The sequence below is a fragment of the Microplitis mediator genome, chromosome 1 (assembly GCF_029852145.1).
Source record: "Microplitis mediator isolate UGA2020A chromosome 1, iyMicMedi2.1, whole genome shotgun sequence".
Classification (NCBI taxonomy): domain Eukaryota; kingdom Metazoa; phylum Arthropoda; class Insecta; order Hymenoptera; family Braconidae; genus Microplitis; species Microplitis mediator.
This window is the reverse complement of record NC_079969.1, coordinates 21,038,393-21,065,996: the sequence shown is the minus strand read 5'-3', so window position 1 is coordinate 21,065,996 and position 27,604 is coordinate 21,038,393. Positions and strand designations below refer to the sequence as shown.

Sequence of the window (27,604 nt, the reverse complement as noted above, 5' to 3'; positions counted from 1 at the left end):
AAAAGTAGTGTTTGTTTTGTAATTATTAAATTTCCTCACGAACTACAAAATCAAATTGATTGATTGGCCTTTCAAAATAGATACTTTTGAGAGTGATGATTATAGGATAGTATACTTGTAAGAGTATAACGAATTGGAAGAAATGATTTATTCAAATTCTAGCGCTAAAACGAAACGTGATTTAAGGAGGGTTCATTTTTTTTCTCTTTCACTTTTATGTGGTCGATCGGTATTCTCTTGTTCGATATACATATGAAATTTTGTCCACGTTTGCCTCATAAACAAACTAAAATTGTCTTTAAAAAAAAAAAAAAAAAATACACTACAGTACTATTATACGCTATGTTCTCTTTATTTTATGTGTGAAGTTTTTATTTAAGAAGAAATAGTAGTCAAAAATATCTGATAATCTGTTTTACACTTTTTCGCTGTATAATTTTGGTATGGATCATATTGAAGTATCGTATATATGTTTACTTTTACAATTATATGCAGATATTTATCTGCTTATTGCATGGAATTTTACAGTTCAACTAAATTTTTTGTCTGTAATGAAGTCATTTTTCTACGGGTCTTGATAACACAAAATTATTTTAATGTATTTTTTTTACGTCCATCATATGAAAGTAGAAGCAAGACGCTCCCCTATTTTATAATGATCAGCTTCCAAAAAATTCGTGAAAACAAATTTTTTCTTTGTCATTTTCATGTTTATTAAGGGCGTAATGGTTTCCGAGTGCAAATTCACCGATCAGGGCAAGTTGGACCAACGTAAAATATTTTTTTAATTTTATTTTTGTGCACTCTCATATTTTGTCTGTGTTTATGATAAAATTTGTGTCTCGCAACAAATATTAGTTTTACGGTCTACTATTCAATGATTCAACTCACCAGCAATTAGTATAATTAATATTTTGTATGAATACAAATAATATGCATGAGAATTGAAAACTCCAAAGTAAGGAAGAAAATAATTAAAAAACAATTTTTTTCCACCCTTAGAGTAAGTCCAACTTACCCCCGCGAAATATATTACTTGAATTTTTTTTACTATTTACACAGTAATTTTCCAAATTTTATTTTTTCCGTATAATTATTTGAAGTCATTCCGGGTCAAAAATAACACTTGATATAGATTTGGTTTATTACAAAACAAACTCGACTTTTTCATACGGAGATATGAAATACATTGAGTTTTTGCCTTGATTTAGACTTTCGTCTCCTGGACTCGAACCTGCGTTCTTCGAGTCAACTAAGGTGCACGTTCATTTACTGTAAATGGTGCTACCTTGGTAGACCTTAGGGAACTTCGCTGTCCATCTTACAGCTTTAAATAAATTGATATTTATGTATATTTTCCAAGAATACACTTTATTTTAAGCCGTGAGATGAGCGGTGGAGGATACGGTCCACCAAGGTCACGGAAATCACGGTAACGGGTTCTGTGGTCTTCGAACTTCATGTAGACGTCATCCTTGAAAGGAAAACTTTTAACGTATTCAACTCGAATTTCAAGACGAAAACGTCAAAATAAAGTTGAAATTGACATGATTTAGATTTATTCGACTTAAATTACAAGGCGAAAAAGTCAAAACTAAGGTGGAACGCGATTAAACACATTTAACACTAAAAAATACTGCTCGTTTTTGACTTGGTTGAGCAAGGCTAAAGTAAGGAGGATAAATAACTTTTTTCGACTTGCTTCAGCAAGTTAAATGTAAGGTGAATGACTGTCGTGCTCAAAGTAAAGACGAATAAGTTGAAACTATGATGGAAAAAGCTTTAAAAGTTGACAAAAATTTATGTAAAGTCGAGATCTTATCGAAAAAACGTCGGCAAATCGATAACTTCAAAAGATAATAAAGTGAAGCGAGCCTGAATCAAATTTAATTTTGACCAGGGATCATACTTCTCTTTTTTGAAGCTTTCAAGATCTATTAAATACATTACAAAAACTCTATTTTTTAGTCGATTGTACCCCCCCCCCCCCCCATCACATATTCGTTATCTTTTTTTATAAACTTTAATGTATAATTCTATCCATCTGAAATTTGAATAGTTGATCAAAGCGCCAAGATTGTTGGGCAAATAATTTTCTTAAGACTGTACATAGCGCAGTATTAAAGTCCTGAGTTTGCGGGCCAGACAATAACCGCTATAACCAAGATTACTACAACCTCAGTATTGGATGAGTACCTGCGCTTAGACTCTAGCCTTCAAGTATAAACAGGTACAAACTGGAAGATAGAATGTTGAAGCTCCTATTATATAAGCCGTGAACGTGTATACGCAAGTAGATAAAGAAGGTATAGACAGCTATGAAATGAGTATGAGTATATATACAATATACAATATGTATATAAGTAAGAGAAGTGAAAAAATAAATAATACAAGCAATAAGACCGGAAAGAATATGCTTTTTCTCTTCAAGTGGCAGGTGTTATCCATCGGAAATCGCATATTCTGATATGAAAAAAAAAAAAAATTAAACATTAAAAGAAAGAGGAAAGAAAAAAAAATAAGAGAGATAGAAATAGACGATGATGGAATTGGTGAGAGTGAAAATTAATGGTGATCAGAGGAGAATGATTCCTTGGCCTTGTGCAGAAATTACGTTGTTCCGGTCTACGTATAAATTGTCCATGACTATAATTATTTTTTGTACATATATGTAATAAAATAATATGCGAGACAAGACTGGTTTATCTCGTGGCAAAAAGCTTAATGTTTAGTTCAAGAGTTAAGTATTATTATTATGTGTATCATATTATAATAAAGTTTATTTAGTTTGTTGAGAGGTTGCGTACTTGGTTTTAACCGGGATTTGAGCGGCTGCATGGAAACAAAGTCACGTCTTTCAATATCCTACCGGTCATGACACCTACGCATGGCAGGACGAGGCATGGACAAGACCTGCTTTCGCGTGTTATATATACATATATATCTATATATTATTACACCTTTTAAACATACGACATATTCAAGTTATTTTGCATACACACGTAGTGCACTCAAACCCACGTAGTTACCTTTCACGGTAAACTCGGTTATTCTCAGTGTCTGGTGTTATTTTTTTTATTTTTATATTTTTTTATACTGTTATTTTCATTACGTAGCATTTATGTAATGATATAAATATAATAAATTTACAAACTCAATTAAAATATATTTTTTTTAAATTATATATATATATATATATTTTTCTTTATTATTTGAATAATGAAAATACTTGTCAAATGTTGCTGCCATTATATATTTGTTTTATTATATATAATTAAAATTTATACTGTATTAAAATTCCATAAATTATTTACTTATGTTCTTATATAATTATAATAATTATAATGGTATTATATTTTTGAGAAATTTTCTCTGGCAATTTTATAAATTATTTATAATCCTGAGTTAGCCGACAATTAACGATTTTCGGATTTTTTTTTTTTTTCAAAAAATCAATTACGAAAAAAAAAAAAAAATAATAAAAATATGCGTATGTAGAAAATTAAAAAATCTACAAGTGCAAATTAAAAAAAATTTTTTTTTTTTATAATTTATCGGTTTTAAAAAAATTCAAAATTATTAGACGTTGGTTAACTTTAGCATCATAATTATTTAACGAATCCGAATTTTTGAGATTAATTATAGAAAAAATGTTCACTACACGATAGTTTAAAGTTTTGACAAATCGAAATTTGGAATTATAAAAATAGTGAAAAATAATAATTTAAATAACTGAAAAAAATTCCATAATTAATCATTGAAAAATTTCACATTTAAATAATGGATTAATAAAGTATTTAAAAAAAAAAATAAGTTAACAAAAAAAATTTATTGATCATAATTTTGAACCTGAAAAACAATAAAATATATAAGTAATATATATAAAATTTTTTCTCCACGGTTTAACGGGGCTTATTCTGATCAGGAAATAGTAAAAAAAAAATATATATATATATGGTTATATCCGATAACAAAGCCTCTGCGGTATAAGAGGTCGTCGAGGTCATCGACGCGTCAGGGAGAGATATCGATCTCGATTTACACCCTGAGGAAATATAAAATACCGTGACAAATTGGAATTGGGTATAAACCAGACGAGTGGTCGTCATCATTATTAAGGAAAATTATACGCACCCGTGCTTGTATGTGTATACATATATGTATGTATATAAATACATAATAGTCGTGAATTAAGAATGGTAGTTATTTTATCGCAAATTTTACCATGTAGTTTCATAAGCATCATCCAGCTCAATATATATGTACATACATTTCTTGTTGATACATATCAATTCATCGATACTCAGCGTAGGTGTGAAATACATGTGCATAAGTCTGAAAAAATAAATAATATTTTTAATAAAAGAATCAAAGCAGGAAGTGTCTTATAGCAAGAGTTTAAAACATTAATTTGTGCGGTAAAAGAGAAACGATAAAGAAATGTTTTAGCATTTCACATTTACAATACTGTACACATGTACCACCTGCAGGAAGTTAATGAATCCAGATACTCGAAACCTACATCTCTGGTGAGACGCTTGAGGGATTGAGTCTAGAGCACATATATATTAATGTTAAAAGACATAGTAGAGAAGAGGTGCAGTCACCTACATATTTATGCCTCCGCGGTAGACCGCCCTCGTGATGCTCTCAAGCATTCGCCAATCTTAAGGCCACATTTATAATACCTTCACATTTAAATACTTTACACTATGCTCATGTTGCTTACTCTCTAAGCTCTACATTACATACTTATCTATATAACACGCACGAAGAATCAAATTGCTGACCCAAATTAATTTAGACTATGTTAACTATTCGTGTTCGAGGTCCATGTCATCATATTATGTGTAGACAGATGAAATACTTTTTTGCGGTCATTTTAAAACTCATTTTTTAAAATTATTTCATACTTTTTAATCAAAAAAAAAATTTAATTATCAAGAGATGCTACATGACAAAAAGTAACATTTTTTTTTTTTTAATTTAAAGTTGGAAAAAAATTTTTAAAATCCAAAAGTGTACAACTCACTTGCCAATTCAAAAAGTGATCAATAGGAGGCGTTCCTATATTCAAGAAATTTTAAACAAAAAAAAAATAATAATGATAATGATAAAAAAAATTGTAGCTGAATTTTTCCATGAATTGCCAGTTTTAAGTTTTTATTAATTATAATTAAACCAATAGGATTTTCCATAGGGTTCTTTTATTAAAAATTCAAGTGTAATAAAAAATGAAATAGACTAATCGGTTGTCTATTTTTTAAGTTATTGTGTTCATCAACATCCGTATATATTGGCGGACATTACAGGTTTTTTTTTACATTTTTATTTATTTAATAATTATTTTTAAAAAACGCGACTTAAAATTGTGTTCGCTTTATTCATTAATATATGATCTTTCAAATAGTAGCAATTGTTCTAATTGAAAATATCTGAATAACTGTAAATGTGATTTTTACGTGACTAAATCAGCTGGTACCGAGTAAGCGTTAGCAGAACACATCTCATTGCTTCGCAATTGGGTTGTACAAAAAAAATTCTCAAAGACATTAAATTAATAATTTTTATTTTACCTGTTAAGAAACAATTAGTTATAAATTATAATGATAAAAATTTACAATAAAAATGATATCATGCTACAAAAAAAAAATTTATCATTTTTTTTTATAGCCTCGATTGGCTTTAAAACAATATCTAGTATATTTACTTGTATGAATGTATTTATGTATATATGATCTTTTATAACAGTATATATGTCGACAGGTGTTGATTATTAGTTGGTTGAATATCTAAAAGTAAAACTGGATTAGTTCAAAGTAATCGAGAGAAATAGAAATTAGTTTGTACAAGTCGTTGTCTTAATGCCAGCAGTGATGTTGTAATATAATGAGTGCGTCGTCCTCGAGGGGTGTGGTATGGATGAGATGTGTGAATAAAAAAGAGTGTTGAGACATTATCCGATTAAATTAACGGTCATCGTGCTCTAGTGTAACATGTTATACAAAGTGGATGAGTCATTAGTAATTAATATTGAACTAGACTATAGAACAGAATCAAGACGCGTAATTTATATATATATATATATAAATGGTATGAGAGATAGAGAGAGAGAATGAAAGAGTAAGATAAATGATTGTATGTAACAATTTAAACTCTTATCATCATAGTCTGTTAGAGAATACTCACGTCATTAATGTCATCCAATCATTTCCGTCCTCACTTTGGCACGTAAGAGATCTCTATTGAAACTCGATTAACAGCAACCGGTTATAATCCAACCGGTAAAAATAACATCATGAGCTATTAATTTCTCACAATCGTTTATTTCTGTATTTCTATATAATAACAAATATATATAGATATATGTTAATGTATATATATTTTTGCCTCATTCATTTAATTATAAATTATAACTATTATAGTAAACTTCATTACCGTTTTTATGATTGCAATATTATAAATAAACTGTAAAATTTATTAAAAATTCAAGTACAGTTACAAATATTTTTTTTTTTTAAGAAATTAATAGGAAAGTTATACTTATAAAATATTAGATAGAGGTTTTACTAATTTAATATGTAATTTGATTATACATCCGTTTTAGGTTACTTTAATAATTTATTTAGGCAGCTGTATCACGTGATTTATGGGTTAACTTATTATTATAAGATTGTTCGGTTTTTGTTGGAACGCTATTTCCGATGTTCTTTATACGCTTTAAAGATCCTAATATGATAGCGGAACGCTATTACTAATGGCAAAGGAACCGAGCCCGCACCACTGTCTGTATTTCCGCATTCGTAATTTATGTAGTTGTTCATTTATAATTTTCATTCTATCTCATATTTTTAATTGAACATTTTTTTACTTATACTTGTAAATTTTTATCATAATTTTAGACAATCGAAATTCATAACAATGGAAAATTTCGGGTAGTATGGGGTAAAATGAAATACCATTTTTGGTAAAAATTTTTTGTCGTGGGAAAAAGTAAGGCAAGGTAATCAACCCAGACAATGCAGCCAATTTTTAATTAAGTAGTTTTAATCGTAGGTATGTGGACCAAAGAAAAACTTTGGATGTTAGATTATACCAGTGTACGATGTTTCGTCTATTTGTTTAGACTTCATCAAGTACTGTAACAATAATTATGATTAATATCACAAAAATAGTTAATTAAATGCTATATGATGCGTTAGCTAATTTTTAATTTTCAGTAAATTAAATTTTTTTTTATGATCGTCCGTTTTTATTTCAGTCAACTTTTTCCAATTCCTTATAAACTAATTCAGATAACGAACACTTGAAGAAATAGTAAATTAAAAACTACGGAGCGAACTAGCGTAAAAAAAATTCGGTCTAAAAATGTCCCAAAAAAATTTATAACCGGGAACTTCCGAATTTAAGACAATTCTGAACTTTAAGTTGATTATTTTTTTAACTTCGAAAATATTCAACAGTAAAAATAATTTTCAACTGAGTACTCTTTGGAAACGTTTTTCTCAATTTTTCGAGCAAAAAGAATATTCAACTTGAAAATTTTTCTGGTTTTAAGAATATTAAAAAAACAAAAACTTTAAAACCAATTATGAACTTTTTTTGACTTTCTACAAGAACTTTTGAAAAACGAAGTCTGGAGATTGAAAATTTTTCTGCTCTTGAATTTTTTTAAATTTCCAAAAATGATCAAATCAAAGTTCAGAACTGTTTCAAATTTTGAAGTTCACTATTAAGAACTTTTTTTAGATAGGACGTCGGACTCCTCAATCCGCGTGTTTACTACCCTCGCCCTCAGCTCTATACGGAAAAAAAAAATTTCTTGGCGTAAGAAATATCTTTCATTGTAAAATGAAGAAAAAAATTTTCTTAACTAAAAAAAAAATTTGGTGCAAGAATTTTTTCTCGTCCCAAAAAGTTTTTTCTTGCCCTAAAAAAATTTTTCAATTCATAATGCGAAAAATTTCCTGGGGTAAGTAAAAATGTTCTTGGGGCGAGTAAAAACTTTTAGCGCCAAGAAATTCTTTTTTTCTGTGTGATGGTCAATTTTCATTCAATTGATCAAAATAAACATGAAATATGTCTCGGAAAATTTGTAATTGATGCCTGTTGAGAGTAAATAAAATAATAACCACAATTTAGTTTATTACATATTTACGTACATTGTGTATGCAAAACTAAGATCACATTACATTCTGTGTCCAACAAACCGCGTTATATCGCATTAAACCTTCTATTCTACATTCATATATTTCTTCCGTCTATGCTGTACATTTAGGCATGTATTCGTCTCAGTTTCATTGGTAATATATATATAAGATACAAAGCATTTTAAAAGCCATTTGAAACGGGACCCGAACTAAACTGAAAATGCAACAGGCTGTTTACTTAAGAGTATGCATAATAGTAAAAAGAGTGAAGGGAAAAAAAAACATTTTAAAGGTTGTAGTTTCATATACAAATATATTACCAAGTGCTAAATGGTAGTAGCGGTCTGCTTGTCAGAAAAATTTCTAAACCACGGGCTGTTGATTCACAACGGCCTTATAATCATGATGCGTTGAAATATTTTCATTAATTTATCAGAGAAAGCATATAAGAGACGTGGGCATTGTTTTTTTTTTTACCTCTTACAAACTTACAATTTATTTAATTGTTTTACGTAATAGAAACATTAATAAATTACATACATTCTAAATAATAATAATAATTATAATAATAAATATTAATATTGATATAATTTAAAATGAAAAATATAAAATTAAAATGAATGCATTAATGATACGAGAGTGGATAAAATGAAAGTAGTGAAGATTTTATCCTAATTAGTTGGCTTTTGAAATATATATACATGTATATATATAGATATATTCAATGGTCCATATGGAATAATTAACTTTTGCGCTTGCACACGACCAATTAAATAATAATACATTTGAATTAATGAAGTTCTTGGGTAAAGAATAGTTTAAGTAATAATCTTTATATGTACTTGTCTAATAATACCTAAAATAACATCTTTCTCACGCGGTTGCATTATTTATTTATATGTTAGTAGAAGTCTCATATACATTTACTCATTAATGATTTTATTATTTTTTATTTTAAAACTCCACCCGTATAATTTTCGTTTTAATGAATCGTACATTTAATTATTAACTCATTAAAATAGTGAACGGTTGAATGCTACTTTATGATAACTTACTGAGAATGACAACGACAACATGGTATCTGTGTTGGTTATATAGATTGCGTGACTAAATGAACGACAAGCCGATGTAGTTCCAATGGGAGATGTCCCCAGTGTTATGCATTTAACCCCTTTCCGTTTCAACCCCTGCTCCTTATTAATTTGTACATACTCGTGCTTGTAAATTTCATGTGACCCAAGTACAGCAGCATACATTTAATAATCATTGTTCAGGTTAATTGTCTTTGGCTTTTGTATTTATAATATAATAGTTTTGTTGATAATAGTCTCTTTAATAAAAAAATAAAAATACTCTATATAGACGTACAATGACCATGATTATAAAGAATGCTGTTATAAATGTTTTAAATTTGAATGTAATTAAATTTTATCACACTCTAAAAAATTGGAAGTGAATTCGGAGTGATTACGGATTTTATTTCAATCCAAATTCATTCTGTCACTTGGAGTTCCGGAGTTTAAAAAAAAAAATCAATTTGCATGCTGAGTAAAAAGGGAGTTTGTGTTTTCAGCTAAGTGATTTAAATTTCGCGCCAAAAGATGCTCATTTGTTTTTATTTTTGCACCCTTCGAACGCGAAGCGGAGATATAGTGCTTTACTGTCACCAAATTTATAACAATATTTGAAATTACTAACATCAAAATTTTCAAATATTTTGAAACTATAAACTATAATTGTTTGTATTAATTACCCGCAACATTCTTTGGAAAACCCTAAAAGTTTAATCAATTTTTGTGTATCTGTCATCATTTTTAAGATGTTTCGAAAAAAAAATAAATAAATAATACGAGAAAGAGAACTAGACGACAGTAAAAAAAAATTTCGGTGTGTCTTGATTTTTTTAAGTATTTCATGATTACACAATTATAAAAATTAATAAGTTTTCAGACTGATGGGAACATTTGTCGCAATGAGCTTTCATGGTAATAAAAATTAAAATATATTAATGACTAAATGATTTGATAAAGAAAATTCATTAAAAAATATATTTGATAAATTTAGTAGTGACACTCAAGCAGTCACGTATTATTATTTTTATTATTTTTCATTACCAATCAGCATTTTCACGTCAAAAAAAAAAAAAAAAAAAAAAAACTAACGAGTCGTATTTCAAGTTATTCGCTTGAGTTTTCTATATGATAAAATTTATAACTCATCATTATGTATATATATTTTTGTTCTTTTTTTACGACTGCAATTTATTAGTCCATTAAATTTAAAATATTTTTTTTTATAAAATCATATAATATATCTGATCTTGAAATATCAATGCACTTTGTGATATATGTACGTAGTTAGTCAAAAACTATGTATGATAATATATACTCAATATATATCTTCGTGATGATGTTTTTATGTGCACGCGATCTATCCATAAAAATGCCAGACCATGGCGTTTCTCTGTCTCGAAAATGATAGACGGAAAATCAAACCTAAAAAACATTAAATTCACTTCATCCAATTTTTTTTTTTTTATTCTATTGAAAAGAATAAATTAAAGTTTTTCAAATAAAACAATTTTTAATTATTTAATTAGTTGTTACTGAAAAAATGGAACATGTGAGGTATATTATTAATCAATAAACAGACAAACAATTAGTTACGGGATGGAGGATTCGTGCCAATTATACGAACCAGGTGACTTGAGGTATCCAGAGCGCGAATGTGTAAAAGATTATTACGTCGTGGCATTCTTCTCGTTATGTACTCACCCGTCCAGCGCCTACGGCAACAATAACCTGATGTACATTTACCCACACATACACATAAATCTAAAAGTGTGTGCAAGTAAAAAAAAATTACAAAACTTTTATTAAAAATTGCATTATTCATTACATTATTAACGCTTTAAAATCTACTTGACAAATCATTACACATTCTATATTACACTGATTAAATTTTTTCTGATACTCAAGAAAGCCGAAAGAAAAAACCAAAAATTAATTAAGTCATCCTCATAAAATATAACTATAGTGATATATAAAACAAAAATATTCATAAAAATCTAAAAAACGGTTAACCCTGCAGGACAACCCCAAAACTTCCCGCAATTTTTGAGCTCAAAGAGCCCGAAAACATTATTACTTGTAAATTTTTGAGCTCATCGAGTTCAAAAAACTGTTAGACTGATAAAACATACATTTCACTGGAACAAAAATTATTTTTGTTAAACGATATCTTTAGAACGAATCAACCGATTCAAGCGTTTTCGGTGGCAATCGAAAGAGCTCACTGAGACTTAGAACTGAATACATTTTGAGGTGAATCGGGCAAGTGGTTTATTCGTTATACGCAAAAAACCTAAAAAAAAAAACTTTTTTTAATTTTTATTTTTCGTATAACTTGGAAACTATACGACTAATCGACTTCAAAATCTAATCAATTTTAAATTTTGGTGAGCCCTTTCGATTGCCGCGAAGAACGTTCAATTTGGTTGATTCGTTCTACATTCGTAAAAAAAAATTTTGCATACACACACGGCCGGAAGTCCATCCGGAAATATTCAGAATAGCTTCCTAGGACCTCAAAAGTCGACATCTTATGAAAACTTGATTTTCGAAAATCGGACCGAAACCAATAACTTCTCTTTTTTTTTTTTAAATTTTGAATTTTTATAGCGAGAAGTTGAAAAGATTTTATGTTAATTAAAAAAAGATACATGAAATATTTAAAAAAATTAAATTGTAATGAATTCAGAATCTGGATAACATGTCATTGTTAGTTGCAACAGTCAATCGTGTGTCGTAATAAATGCAATGAACTTTTCTTCAGTTATACATAACATAAAAGAGTCTCTCAACATCAGCAAGAGCAAAAACAGAGAGCTAAAGACGTATTCACAAACCACAAACGGCCTTGTCTTTTGCATTCGCCGCAATATAGTAGACCATGCAAGTATATATATGATATATATATATATATATATATATATATTGTGGGTGTTACTTTCTTGACTTATAAATACCTTTCACCGATACTTGGCAGACGACATGGACGCCTCTAGATTACTCTTTGTCTCTACATACATATATATATTTATATGTATGTATGAATGTATTTATATGTATGTATGTATATATTTTTTTTGGCAAAGAGACAAGATTAAGGGCGGCCACCCGGCACGATAATTGCACATTAATTGCGGTCTAGACTGCTAATTGCGCGGAATAAATTAAATGTAAACCTACGCAAAGATGAGGTACTCAAGGATTACTTGGTTGTTGGACAAGCGACTTCCGATCAAACTTCTATATTATTTTTAAAAATCATTTTTATGTTATTTATTTATCGTTTTAATTTTATCGTTTAATTCCCTAAGCTTATTATATTTGTGTGATTAGTCCTGTTTATTTAATCACTTCAATTATTATTCGAGAACACACTCATCATCAATTATTTTTTTAATTTATAATTTTAACATGTCGTTCATTTGTATTGTAATAATACATTGCATTAAAAAACAAGATAATTGTTGATTTAAATTTATCAATCAATTTATTATCTTGGTAAAAAATAAAATTCTATAACAGAGTTGATGTATTATTGGTTCCACTTGATAAATTAATTTTATAACCATAAAAAAAGTCTCTCACAATCGTTATCATTAAATCATTAATTAATCATTACATTAGTCATTAATTATTACATTAGTATTATATTTTGAGTTGCAAGACCCCAAGCCTATTCCTAATTTGTGTTTCAGATTTCCTTAAATATCTTGGCGAGTTTGTGTCAGCTGTCGCTAGAGTCCATCATCGACAATAATTGTCACCTGTCAACAAGTACTAACAAATACTCACTGCCCCCTAAACAGCAATCGACTGCCCGATAGTAAATATATATAAAAAAAAAAAAATAATAAAATGTTACGTGATTGGAAATCCGAGGAACCGAGAGAGCGCGAAAGAATAAAGCAAATAGTATTTAAAAAGCGATGAAATCAAATAGGTGTAAATTATTTGGATTGTTTAGTAAAAAAAAAAGAAGAAAAGTAAAAAATTTCTGGTGAAACTAGAGGTATTTTAAACGAAAAGTTTGGTGGAACGAAAGATGTTGGGTGTGAGTCAACCAACCAATCCACCATCAAGTTTAAGACACTCTGCAAGTTTTTCGTGTCTTCAACGAACTTCCGGTGACGGAGCTCATCGTGCCAGGACGTCAACTCTTCCTCAGCAGCCAAGTCTTCAGTTAACGACTGTCCAACATCATTATGGTGGCCCGAGTTCACTTCAACCCTCAACGTCCTCATCATCATCATCTTACTCACGACGTTTAGAAATTGACTGTCTACCAGAAAGTAACGATTACGGTTTCATTCATAATACAAGACCACGATTAAGAAGCACGAATTCAACAGTATTACGTGAAGAACAAGAACGTCACTGCCAGAAGCAACAGCAGCAGCAGCAGCAACCGCAACAGCAACATCAATTATTTACTCGTGATTCTGTATCCATTTATGACGAGTCTGCTAAGATCAAAGACCGGGAACTTTCAGAAGCATCAAAGTCACGTGATATTGTCACAAAGAATCAAAATCCACTGAGAGGAGCATTAATTCTTTTTACTACTTCGACATCATCTTGGTGGAAAGCTAAACAACGTGAAGAACTTTCAACCACTTCCCTTGTAACTCCATCCTCGTCGTGTGTAACCGAAGGAAGGAAGTGGTCAAACGAAGGAGCAGCTATGACACCTCCATCCACTTTGTCTGAGAGAAAGTGGCTCGGTCCACCTGGTTCAATTCCTACCAATGAACGCAAGTGGTCGTGTAATTCTATTGTCGCCTCACCAGGTAATGAAAGGAAATGGACAACTGCCTCTATATCGCCAACCTCCAACAGTCAGGATCGAAAGTGGCGATCACTTGGAGCACTTCTCAGGACTCCAGTTACAAACTCAACCAGCTCACACGTTAGTCAAAACTCGTTTGGCCAGAACATGAGTGCTTCCATGATTGAAAATGGCGCGAGTGATAGTTTCAGAGAGTGCTCAACTGTTGGACCTACGGTTAAAACACTGAGGTATCCTCAGCCTACCTCTTATTCAGCACGAGTATCAAAAACGACCCGGGACACTTATCGTGACAGCAGTGATTACTCTCAGGCAAGATCAACAAAGGTCAGTCGAAGACTATATCAAGATTCAATTGAAGCAACTGAGAGTGCGGGTGAAGAGCAAAGGCGTAAAACGAGATATTCATCTGAAGATGAATGTCGAAATAAATCCACTCGTGATATATCTAAGTGTGAAAGAACACAAACAATTGAAGCACGAGCAACGTCTACACGCTCTGGACGTGCTCAAAGTTTTTATTTACTTGATGACTTTTTAAAACCACATCCCCAGTCATCAAAATGCTCATTTAACCTTCATTTACCCTCACATTATTCATCGAGAGTTAGTACTGAACGTAGCACTAAGTCCAGTGATAATAAACAAGGAATTACTAACGGCACAAGAAACTTTACTAATATTACACCACCAAGACGACATAACTCTAGTTCAGACAGTCTCGAAGTAGCTACGAGCCCTCTTCCACCTCCGGTTCCACCACCGCCACCCCCAGAGGTCAATACCATAAAGGAAAAAGATAAACTGGATAATGGCAAAGAACGTGAAGCTTGTCCTTGCAGAATGTGTTGGGCTAATTTGCAGCAAAAGTCTTTTCATGATGAGGTAAGTGATGATCATTAATAATCACAAATAAAAAATAATAACCCGTGTAAAAAAAATTCCTTCCAAAAACTTTCCTGCCAATTGAGACAATTCTGAACTCAGAGTTGAACATTTTTAGAACTTTAAAATAATTAGAAGTGTGAAAAATTTTCAACTAGTGTAAACTTTTCTTGCGGAGTTTTATTTTTTGTTGAAATTTTTTAAGTAAAAATGATTTGAATTCACAATTTTGTGAGTTCATAATTAGTTCCAATCACTCATTTTTTGGACTCTTTTTGAAAGAGTCAGATAGTGAAAAATATTGACCTTCCCAAAAAGTTTTAATAAACATTAAAAAATGTTCATAATTCCGAAGTAATTCCCTTTTTTTTTTTTTTTTTTGTTCTTCATACCCAATAAATTGTAAAATCAAATTAATTTTGCTCAAAAAATAAAGAACAATACACGCAGAAAAAGCCGACACCAGTTAAAAATTGTTCACTTTCTAATTTTTTCAAAGTTCTAAAAATGTTCAACTTAAAGTTCAGAATTCTTTCAATTTTGAAAGTTTACTGTCATGAACATTTTTGGAACCAATTGTTTTTACACGGGAATTATATGAAATTCAATTTAAAACTCAATGCGATTTACAGATTAAAAGAATGTCATTTTTTTTTTATCATTATAAAAAAGTATTATAAGCAGGTAAAATTGAAAAAGTTATTTTAAGTGAAGTACGCGAAACCAATTTAGTCACATAAATTTAATAGGTGACTCTTGAGATTTTATATAAAAGTAGTTTTTTTACGTTCAAGGAAACGTGAACATTTGCCCTTTAGCGACTTACAGAATTTCAATGGAGCGCGAACCTTATTTTCCACCCCAAGTATTCTGACAGTCTATTTCTACACGCGATAGAACAAATTGATATATATATATATATATATATATATATATATATATATATATATATATATATATATATATATATATATATATATATATATATATATATGTAAGCTCCTCTCAACTAGCACTGATTAATTTCTTCTTTTTTTTATTTTTCAATTTACTATCATCGTCACAGATTTTTTTTATCCTCATTATTCGACGATGCATTTTGCTCTAATTTGCACAACGGAAGTATGCTTTAAAATTAATTGCCCGGTACATAACAGTATTTAATAGTTTTATTTTTTTTTTGACTAATTAAATGACATTATTAATTTTTTCATTTATTCACTATATTATTAAATGTACTTATGCTTATTAAATTTAAAAAAATATTATAATATAATTTCTAACTTTATATTTTTCAATTACCGTTACAATTTAAATGATAATAAATATCGCAACATGCTCTAGATATCTTTACGTCGAAATTGATCACATTTACGATGGCAATAAAGATCGTGAGCGAAGGGAATCTTGTGTGTCTTGCAATCGTGTTGTAGTTATACATTCGAGACTATCAATTCGTAACGCATTGATTTAGACATATATATATATATATTTATATATAAGAGGACACTCTTGCTCTCTTAAATCTTATAACTCTGTACTTTTACTTCTACAATCTTACATTATATTTACTTTATCTATCAGAAATTTTATATAAAAAAAAAAAAAAAAAAGTATTATGTGCAATCAAACTTTACTCAAGCAGAATCATAGACTATCAGATTGTTAACCGGTGACTATACTACAGTAGATGTTTTATAACGAGTAGGTTTATGTTGAAACAAATCATTGATCCTTGACGTTTATGATGAGTCTTGAAATGTAATTGATTAAATGGGCGTTGAATTGTTTCTGCAATTATTGTTTTATATCTTTAAAATATTACTTAACCGAAAAAGAAATAAAAATACATTACAAATTTTCCACTACTAACACAAAAACAATGTATACTTTTTTTGTTTTTGTAATTACCAAAGAAAAAAAAGTACTTGCTACACATAATTTCATAATTTTATTATATCCATGAAATTAATTTGATAGGATTTATGAAAAAGTGAATAGTTTAAGTGAATGACTGTCATGTTGTCATATTCTTATGTCATGTATACTTTGATAACAGAACAACCGCTTTTAGTAGACTACTAAGGAGACATTTGCTGTATCAAGTAAACGGAAAAATCGATTTAGTCTCCGGAAACATCAAACAACGAGCGTGTCGTTGAGGTATAGGATAATCGATTTGCACGTCATTGTAAAAATAAATATAGTAAAAAAAAAAAAAAATGCCGACAGAAACTCCAGCTCACGAGATATATTTATGGTATATATTTTATGTCGCGTTTATTCGTGTACTTTCGAGCAAACCGCGATGGCGAGAGACAACAGGCTTTTTTTTATCGATCTTTATAACTTCAGTGGATTTATATCGAAATGTATACGTAAAAATTTAAAAAATAATTATATGAAAATAGAAGTATAAATATAAAGGCTTAATAATCTTTCAAAAAATTATTAACATTGTGAAATTTTAAATTTAATAAATTTTCTTTGTTTAACGATGACTCGCTTTCAGAATATGATCAAAATATTCGAGACGTTATGGTCAGCTAAAGCTGTGTTAAAATTAGCGTGACCATTTCATGGTTTTAATTTGTCTTTAGCTAACTTTTAAAAAGTTTTAAATAAAATTAAGTCAAACTAAATATTTTATTTTTATTCTTCACTAATTCTGTTATGATGATTTTTAGATAACCGTGAGAAACGATTTTCTTTAAATTATAAATATAAAAATGAAAAAAAAAAAACGAACTTAAATTTATACAATATTTATACATCTTCAGTATCTTAAAACAAAATCTTCGACTATTTCTCAGTAAAACTATTCGCTCGTGACTGGATTACCTAATAATTATCATTATTAGATTTATTCTCACATTTTTTACATAATTAATTTAAAATTCAAAAATTTTACACATTTACAACATGTAAAATAGTAAAACTATCAATTGTTAGAGTTATAAATTGAATCGCGGCTTACAGTATAATATAAATAGGAAAAACAAAATGTATGTATATATAATAGGTAGAAGAATTTATTTTGTTTATTTTTGTTATTTTATAACAGAGAAATATGTTTACAACAGAAACGTAAAAATCTTGTGAGTAGCAGTCGCTAATCTAGTATTAGTACAATGTCAATGTCTCTGTGAAATGGAGTTGGCTTAGAAATTTCTTTATTTATTATTTTGGCACATAGTAATATATGTAGTATACTAATACATGAGATTTTATTCATTGGTCCTTATTCGAAGACCTATGCAAATATTGATGATTTTTTTAATGATACCAAAGTTAGCCGACGTTGAATAATTTTTATATATCTGAAGATCGGAACGTTTCTCGCTTAACGAAAGTGAAAAAAATTTGAGTAATTTGACTGCTTGAAGGTGACTTGAGGGGTATTTAGGGGTGGCTGAAATTTTCGGGTGACATACTAGCATCTATGCAAATCATTTCAGGAATCTAGGTCTAGTAGATTGTTTCTTTTCATTTCGTTTTTTTATTTTCGGTCCACGAAAAACGTTCCAATTTTCAGGTACATTAATATTTAGATTTTTCCAAAAACGGTAAATTATAAAATAAAAATATTTTTTAAAATTGCACTCATAGTTTTTCTAATTTTCTACAAGCACATATTTTTAGTTTTTTTTTTTTAATTATTTATTTGTTGAAGATTTCCGAAAATTACTACTTGTCTGTTAACCTTAGGATCATTTTTTTAAAATCATAATCATATATGATGTTTTTCGAAAGTGATACGAGGCTTGAGTTTTCTGGAAAGAATATGAAAGAAAAATGACTTGATTTTGTAAAATAGGTTAGGTGACTTACTTATGTATACAACTACGTGATTTTCTGGAGTCATCTATTGATAATTTTCACTTAAGAAATATTTCTTGACTGTTAATATATCAAATTTAGCAGAAATATTTATTTAAGTCAACCAAGACGTTTTAAATATTACCAACATTAATTTAAGACCAAACATCGATGGATTTAATTGTAGTAAATATTTATCTGTCTCAAATAAGCTTCTCAAGGAGTTTTAATAAATCTGGTTTATTGCTCCCAAATAAATCTTTCCTGCGGTATATTATTTTATATACTTATACAATAAAACGACCGTTACAGTTGGACTTCTTTTACAATAAGAATACTAAAGCTAAACAAAAAATTTCATTTTTATTTATTAATATCATTGTTCATTAAATTCTTTGGCATAAAGAATTAAGAAAAGGTTTATTATCCATCCATATTGTAACAGACAAGTTCGTTATTTCTTTTTATTCCCATAGAAAATTTTAACTATCACAGTATAACCGGTCATTAATCAGTTTATATAATATAATTCAAAATCAGTTTCGAGTTTTCAATCTCCATTGAAATATTACTTAATCATTTTCCATGATACGGGTTAATATTTTATTTATAAAAATAATTTATACATTTTGTTTATTTCATTATTATTTTATATTCTTATAATTCTTACTTTCTTATATAAACTTGCTTTTAAAAATTTATTTCATACATAATGTGACAAAGACGACACGGATTATCAATATATCAACGATGACAATACATATATATCGATCGCAATGACGATAGTCGTATGATATTTTCCAATAGTTGTTGAGTCACTGGTATTAATCGAGATAAATTTCTCTTATGTCAACATTGTAGACGAAAACATCAATGTCGATGTGATATAAGCATTTGAAAGTGAAAAGTTTTACTATCTGTTAAAAGATCACTTAACAATTCTAAGTGATTCTTAAGGGTCACAAAGAGACCCTTTTAGGGTTAAAAAAAAAAAATATTAACAGACGATGAGGAAAGAAATCAAGTAAAACACTATATAGTAAGCTATTGAGATCAAAAGAACAAGATAAACTGACGACCAAGATATCTTATGTTAAGATCTTTAGGGTCGACCGTTGTCCATCGAACGAGGGTGATTTATCATTATTTAAATGCGATCCGGTCAGAAAAGAAGAAAACATTTTATAAACTTTACATTGTATATTTCATTATTTTACTTATATTTACATTTATTAGACTAGACTAGACATTAACTGCGTGCTTTGATCTTTAATTTATCATATTTTTTTTATTGCACAACTCAATTGCGAAGCAATGAAATGTATTTTGCTGATGCTTATTCGGCCCCAGCTGATTCACTCACGTAAAAGTAATATTTACACTTATTCAAATATTTTCAATTCGAACAAAATTTGTACCATTTGAAAGATAATTTATTAATGAATAAGACAAATAAAATATTTACTCACTTTTTTTCAAAATAATGATTAAAAACAAAAAAAATGTAAAAAAAAATGTGATGTCCGTCAGTATGTACGAATGTTGGTAAACACGTTAACTTGAAAAATACACAACCGATTGATCTGTTAGATTTTTTATTACACTTGAATTCTTAAATAGAAGAATCCGGTTCAAAATAGCTATCTAAATCTTTTTGGTTTAATTAAAATTAATAAAAACTTAAAGCTTACAAAATTTAGCTACCATTTTTTTTTAATCATTGTTATTATTATTTTCATCATTCATTTTTTTTTTTTTTTCATATTTTCATGCATATAGGAACGCCACTTACTTTTCGAATGAGCAAGTGGGGTGTGCACGTTTGAATTTTCCAGCTTTTTTTTTTTTTTTCTAAATTAGTTTATTTCTTAACAGATAAAAAGTTCATTTTCATAATAGAGCATCTAGATAAATTTAAAAAAATAATTCACTGCTTAGTGTCTTCATCATTTTGACGTATAACTATTTTTCCCCTAACATTTTTAGTTTTTTCGAACTTGTGAAATATTGTTTTTTTTCTTTCAATTTTTATTCAATTATTAGTTAATTCAATAATTATTGCAATTAGTTAAGTATTTATATATAACGCTATATTTATTAATTATGACTATAAATTAAACTGCCATTAAATATGTCAAGTAATTGAAGTACGGCCCCTATGTTATATTAATTAAAACTTCGAATCTGTGAATGGAAAAGAATTACTTGAGTTAAAAAATTTAACAAAACAATAATGAAAGTTAAAAAATAACTCCTCCATGAAATTAAGTAACCAATCAACATTAAAATAATATGCTGACGGAAATGACGACAATTCCGTGACGATCGAATTTCTTAAATGGGGACTTTTTCTTGTAATCCACGCCGCATTATCATAACTTTTATCCTCGGATCCGTATTCAATACCCGGTGCGTTGATGTACCTGTCGCAATGCAAAAGAGTAGAAAGAGATAATCTAATGAAAGTTCGAATCTGTGAGGATTAGCTTCATCATCACTTATATATACAAAGATCACTGGCTTTCAAGTGCTTTGATCATTTAAGATTCAGGTTTAACAAGTCCGAAGAGCTTCAATGTTTTTATCTAAGTGATTTTTCATTGCGTTTTTTTTTTTAATTAATTCATCCTGTTTTGATACTATATATATACATCTCATATTGCTAATCCGGTTACCATATTAAAAGAGATGTTTATTTCTTTTTTAATCGATTGCGAAAAGATGAAGATTCGTAATTTAATTAAATTATTGAATATTTACTATTTCAAAATAGATAAAAATTTCAAGATAAAAAATCGATTTTCTTTTTAATTTTAAAGAAACGTGATAATTGATTTATTGTGTGTGCCAGTTCTAAAATTACGCGGTCTGTTTAAATTTTCAAGCTCGATGAATATTTTAAAGATAGATTGATGAGCACTCTAGTTTAGATGAAAAATATATTGTAACTGTTTTATTTAAATTTATGTTTACGAAATTTTCCGAAAGAACTAACCGCTTGAAATAGTTTTTGCGGTAAATAATGAAAGGAGTTGATCAGAATTTAGTTCAGGTTAAAATCGAAGGTTATTTGAGCCAGCGGTTTTAAAGTTAATCTACGAAAATGGAAAACAGTTATTTTTTTGAAAATTACGCTTTTAAAGTCTTCCGAATAAATCGAAGAGAGCGATTATGGTGATTGGAAGCTGATGAGATTTTAAAATCAATCAGTCAGAGTAGTATTTGGATTAAGATGGTTTTCTGTGGTGAGAGAAAGGATATTTTTTAAAATAATACTTTTTAAAACAATTTGAAAGCTGCTTTCTTGGCAATTGCTTGCAAAAACTACACATAATGTAGTTGTTTACAAATCCCTTTGACTGCCGTAAGAACTTTCTAAATCGATCGATTTATTCGGTAGATGTTGATTATTTACACACACACAAACACACACACACACATGCGAAATGCTCCGTAAAGTATACAAACTTTAAAATTGAACTATTTATGCTCGAGAAATTTTTTTTCTTGTGCTCTATATGCTAATTTGAAATTTGACTGCATAATTTTAGTTGTGTTAGATTATTTTTTGTGAATTACCAAACAACTGTGTTTGTAGATATGAAATATAACTGATGCACATTTAAAAATTTTCTAAAATTAGAAATGATTTTTTTTTTAGTTATACAGAAATTAGTACTCTTGAAATTATACATTTTATTACAAAAACAAGTACTCCGTCCTGATCATTTCAATTTCCAAAAGTCGAAAAGTATTTCTAAATAGAAACACATAAAACTATGAATGAACTTAAAACTTTTAAAAAGAATATTTTTCACGTAATTTTCATTTCCGGTATAATTTATACCAATGCTAAAAATTTTTTAAACTTACAAAGTACATTATTATGCTTTGTCACGGACTTGTTTGTCCGATGGTGTATGTCAATATTTTATTGCCACATTGGAGTACTGAGCCGACACAAATGTAATTCAACCTTAATGGAGACGCTAACAAAACACTTTACGACAGTATATTGATGTAGATAACCCATCGGGTATGAACAATGTTAAGCTACAAATTCAACATTCCAACAGTTGTTGTAAGCTATAACTCTGAGTATAACAAATAGTTAAAAATTCATTTATTGTAACTCTGGTATTATAGTAAATTCTGTTTAATCGTCCCTGAAAAAGTTTCAAATGTCTAAATTTATTTTGCCCTTGCTGCGTGTTGTGTTTATTTAGTCACGTCTTCTTTCGTTTCACTTCCTTTATCGACATGTGTTGGATATATTTATATATTTCCATTTCTTCTTCCTTTTTTTTTCTTTCATCATTTTTTTATTTGAAATTAAAGAAGTTTTTTGTGTTATACAATACACTTTAGTTGAGTAGGTTTGAAATTGATTTTTTACAGTAACTATATCACCAATGATAAGTGAAAATAAATTTAACAGTATTTAAAATAGGTAAAACTCGAACAGTGACCCGTTTCATGGTAAGAAGGCATTCAGTTTAAACTATTTCTGAACTACACGCGCTAGCCCGGCCGTTTCTTGTTTTATTTTACATTCTTGCCTTGTACTCAAATATAGATCGAATATTATTTTATAAGAGCACAAAAAAAGACAGAATTAAGAGATGTAAAATAAAAAAAAAAATTATCAAATAAGAGGCACGTGGTGTTTTAATTCAGATCTATTTTTAACTTAAAAAAATGATTTAATTCGATGTATTTTTTTAAAAATCAATTTTTTAACAGGTTCGTACTATGAAGTTCAATAAAATTTGTATAGTGTAATCATTTTTGAGTGAAAATTTTCAAAAACATATTTTTGAGTTCAATTTATATTTTTCCATTCAATTAAATCGTAAATAATAGTGAGAAGATCCCCCACATTAGTTCTCAGGGTTAGTTAATTGTCGCGTTTTTTTTTTTTACGTATTGTAGGTCTTGTTATTTTATCTTTGAATACAAATATTTACATTACAGACTTTATGTTTAATATAGGAAGGAATTAAACCAGGTATTTTAAGTAATTTTTATATGGCGGTAGGTTTATACTAGTCTTAATCATTATTTTGATTTTTTTTGTTAAACTTTTTTAAAAATTGAAAGTTTCAGTCGAAAAATGTTAATGACTTTTGTTTTATGATAAAAACTATTGCAAATTTTTTTTTTTCCTTTGCACCCAATAATTATTTGAAATGTAATTTTTCTTTATGTAAATTACTCATAAAACAAATTTAATTTATTTAATTTCCAAAATTTTTTTTTCACCTTTTTTAGGGGGTACCAATTTTGCCCGCAAAAAATTACAATTCTTTCTATTCACTTTGAATATCATTAGAAAAAAAAAGATTTAACATATTTGAGTCCCTAAAAAATTAGTTTTACTTAAGTGTTCCGTTTTGCCCCCTCCTCCCCTCTATATATATATATATATATGTACATGATGGTTAATAAAAAATAAATTAAAAAAGCCACAGCAACTCTTTTGTGAAGGTGTACATCTACTACGAAACCACTAAATACCCGCTGAGAGAAAAAAAACCATTTGAATGATGGTAGCAGCGTTAATCGTTTATAATCGAGACAAATTTATGCCTGAGCCGTTAAAACCGCAAAAAGAAGCAATATCACTGTTCCGCTAGAGTTTAATCACCCGTGGTTCCTTGCTCTTATAAATTTTACCTGCCACCGAAACGCCATCTGTTATTTTATTTACACTTATCATCAAATCAAATGCTACAGATTCCTGTAATTTTTCCTGAAAAAAACATCTGCTGCTGACGATAATCATTACCATCAGTGGTAAAGTAGTCGGTGAAATTTTCACGTGTTTATAGGTAGATGTCTCTGCGGATCTGGGAAGTACCTTTTTATTTTTTGTTTTTAATGACGAGGAAGGGGTTTATAGTGAAGATCAAGAATTCTAATTACTTTGTATTTGTAATTCATATTTATGCTAAACAATTAATTTGTATTATACACAATTGCACTGTTATTAATTTTTTTAATATCCTCTACCGAAAATTATTCGTAAAAGTAATGAAATTTTTTTTTGCTTCCTTCATTTAACTGAAGCGCTTGATCTGCAAAGTATTTTTCGTTATGTTGTTGACCTAGCTGTCAAGAGTCGTCTAACGTGAAAGCTCGTATTTTTAAATTAACAATTTACGAAGAAAAAAATAAAAGTAATTGACACTAGTCGGATTTATAAAATTCATATTTTTTACATATGTCAATATTTTAACGTCTCAATAATAATTTTAAATATTTCGACATGAAATATGATTGTGTATGTATTTAAATAATCAATATCAATGCCCTTCTACTGCAAATTGACTTCCTATGCATTTTCTACAGAACATACGGAGTTAGGATAGAAATCCATGGATATTTTAATATATTTCTTCAATGTATCAACTTGTTACGAAAATTTTAGTGGTAATCGAAATGGAAATATAGATATATTTTGAATTTGATATAATCTGAGTGCAATCGGTTGTAAAATTTCACATTTTTCAAAAACTGAAATCAAATCTTTTTTTTTTTTTTTTTTTTTTTCAAATAACGTGAAAACTATTTGACCGATCGGTCTTGAAGTTTATTTCTCTTACCTCTTCACTTGCCACAAAAACGACCTCAATTGATCAATTTATTTCCTAAGATATCAAAAACAAAAGATTTAAAAAATAACTTTTATTTTTTTTTTCATTTTCTATTACTCGTCTGCATTGGTTTAAATCTAATCAGATAAGCCCTAATGAATCCTTTCGATCGCTTCGGAAACCATTCAAATGACTGTTTCTTTGAAGGATATCATCCGGGATAAAAGTTTTGAAAACTGATAACTTTTCGCCTGATTCTGATATCCGCAGAAAGTTTTGAAACTGACCCATAAAGTGATTTAATTGTCACTTTTTTTATCAATATTTTCCAATTAGTAAATGTAACTTTTAGCGCTGAAATACAACTTCATACTCTTTAACCTTTTAATTAATTAATTTATTTTCGTATCCGTTTCGTGTATTATCGGCTAATAATCAATTGTTGATCTAATGAAAGTTATACTTATAATTTAGAAGCTGTTAGAATTTACTTAATAACTTTCATATCCTCTCGAAGGCCTTGACGTACATTCGACTAAAATTATGCATATTACACGTAATAGTAATAAATATATTTATGTGAATGGTATTTGTCCTTTCGTAATAGTGAATCATTTAAACTATTGAAGGGGTATTTAATAATAAAATGTAATGTCTTGTCGTATATATTATAGATCTACATAGAAATAAAGCAGTTCTTAGCGCAAGAAAAATTTTACATTATGAAATGAAAACAAAAATTTTATTGATGTAATAAATTTTGTCCCGTCCAAAAAAAATTTTTTCTGTCCCAGGAAAATTTTCGCTTTCAATTTATAATGCAAATCTTTTTTGAGCCAAGAAATTTTTTTTTCTGTGTAATGTGTAGATTATCTACATATATATATTATGCAAAATAAGACTTGACATTTTTCATAAGTATGTGGGGCAAATGAGTTACCATTTTTTAACAGAAAATTTTTTTTTTGCTGTAAATGTTGATTTAAAGTTTCCAAAGAATACGGGGTAAGTGGTCACCCAAAATAGTACGACCGTTTCGAAATTGTGAACAGAATTTTTTTTTTTTTTTTTAAATTTATTTTTCCCTCAGTCAGTTTTTTGATGACTTTTGTAATAAAATTACTTAAATAATAAATACGAAAAGAGTTTTTTTTCTCAAAACTTCAAAGCAGTCGTACTATTCAATGTGACCAGGCCTACATATTTCAGAGACTATACATAAACATTTACAAGAAAAAATTTTTTTTTGTTGTCGAATGTTCTCTTATTTTACCCCACTCTTACCGATACATGTATTGGAGGATAATTGATTGATTCGTAGGACAAGATTTAGATATTTACCAGTTAGCTTCAGTAAATATATAACAGGCGTGACGGTATGTCTTGTGATGTCATGATAATATTTTTATGTGGGTTGTGGTAGGTCCAGATATGCCAACAATTACGTAACTTAATTTTATTTTTATTGATTTATTTATATTTATATTTATATTTATTTCATCGACTCATAAGTATATACATATATAGATTTTGAGTTGATTACTGTAATCGTATTTGTCACGCCGAAATTTTCATTCTCGCTTCGACAGTCGTGATTTACGCGCGTAATTTCATAGTAAGTAGATATATCTTATGAATATATTCATTATATATTTTATATATATATATATATATATTAATTGTCTGTCGTAGTAAATTAATTTTTATTTTACCACCTTTTATAGCTTGTTTACATAAAAATAATAGTAGGCGATGATTTGGTATGTAAAGAAAATAGTGTATAGATATACATATATATATATATATTTCATTATCAAGACATTAATCGCATTTAAAATATTCACACACTCCGATCAATCGTGATATAATACTGGCTCAATTATTTTAGTCTTGTATCCGGGTGTGCTGTCGAAAGTTGATTCTGAGTATATTAATGATCACGCCTGCAATCGACATTTTTAAAATAATTGTTCCAACACACAGTAATTAATTTTATACAATTTTTTTCTTTTTTGCAATTGTAATTCATTTGATTTGTTTTATGTTTCTTTTACTTTAGCACTATCAGAATGATTGATTTTTTTTTTTTTTTTTTTTTTTTTTTTTTCAACACTTTCGTGTCACACTGAAAATCCATTCCATCACCAGCTGTGTGTTTTTTCTTATTTTCTTTTTTCTCTTTTATTAACATCTCTAAGAATAAATACTAATATAGAGTAGCAACTTTTTGACATTTCAATGCTGCATTATTATTATTTTTTTTTTCTTAAACTTTATTCGTTACCCAACAATAATTAT

General features: G+C 28.6%; 1 protein-coding gene across 2 annotated transcripts in view; it reads left to right on the top strand.

Moving 5' to 3' along the window:
- Positions 1-27,604, top strand: part of LOC130678329 (probable serine/threonine-protein kinase dyrk2) — a 130,480-nt gene that overhangs the window by 31,114 nt on the left and 71,762 nt on the right. For both annotated transcript variants that reach the window (XM_057485514.1, XM_057485513.1), the window contains exon 2: positions 12,916-14,891. In XM_057485514.1, coding sequence (XP_057341497.1) covers positions 13,263-14,891 — 1,629 coding nt within the window. In that variant the 5' untranslated portion in view covers positions 12,916-13,262. The remainder of the gene's footprint in view (positions 1-12,915; positions 14,892-27,604) is intronic.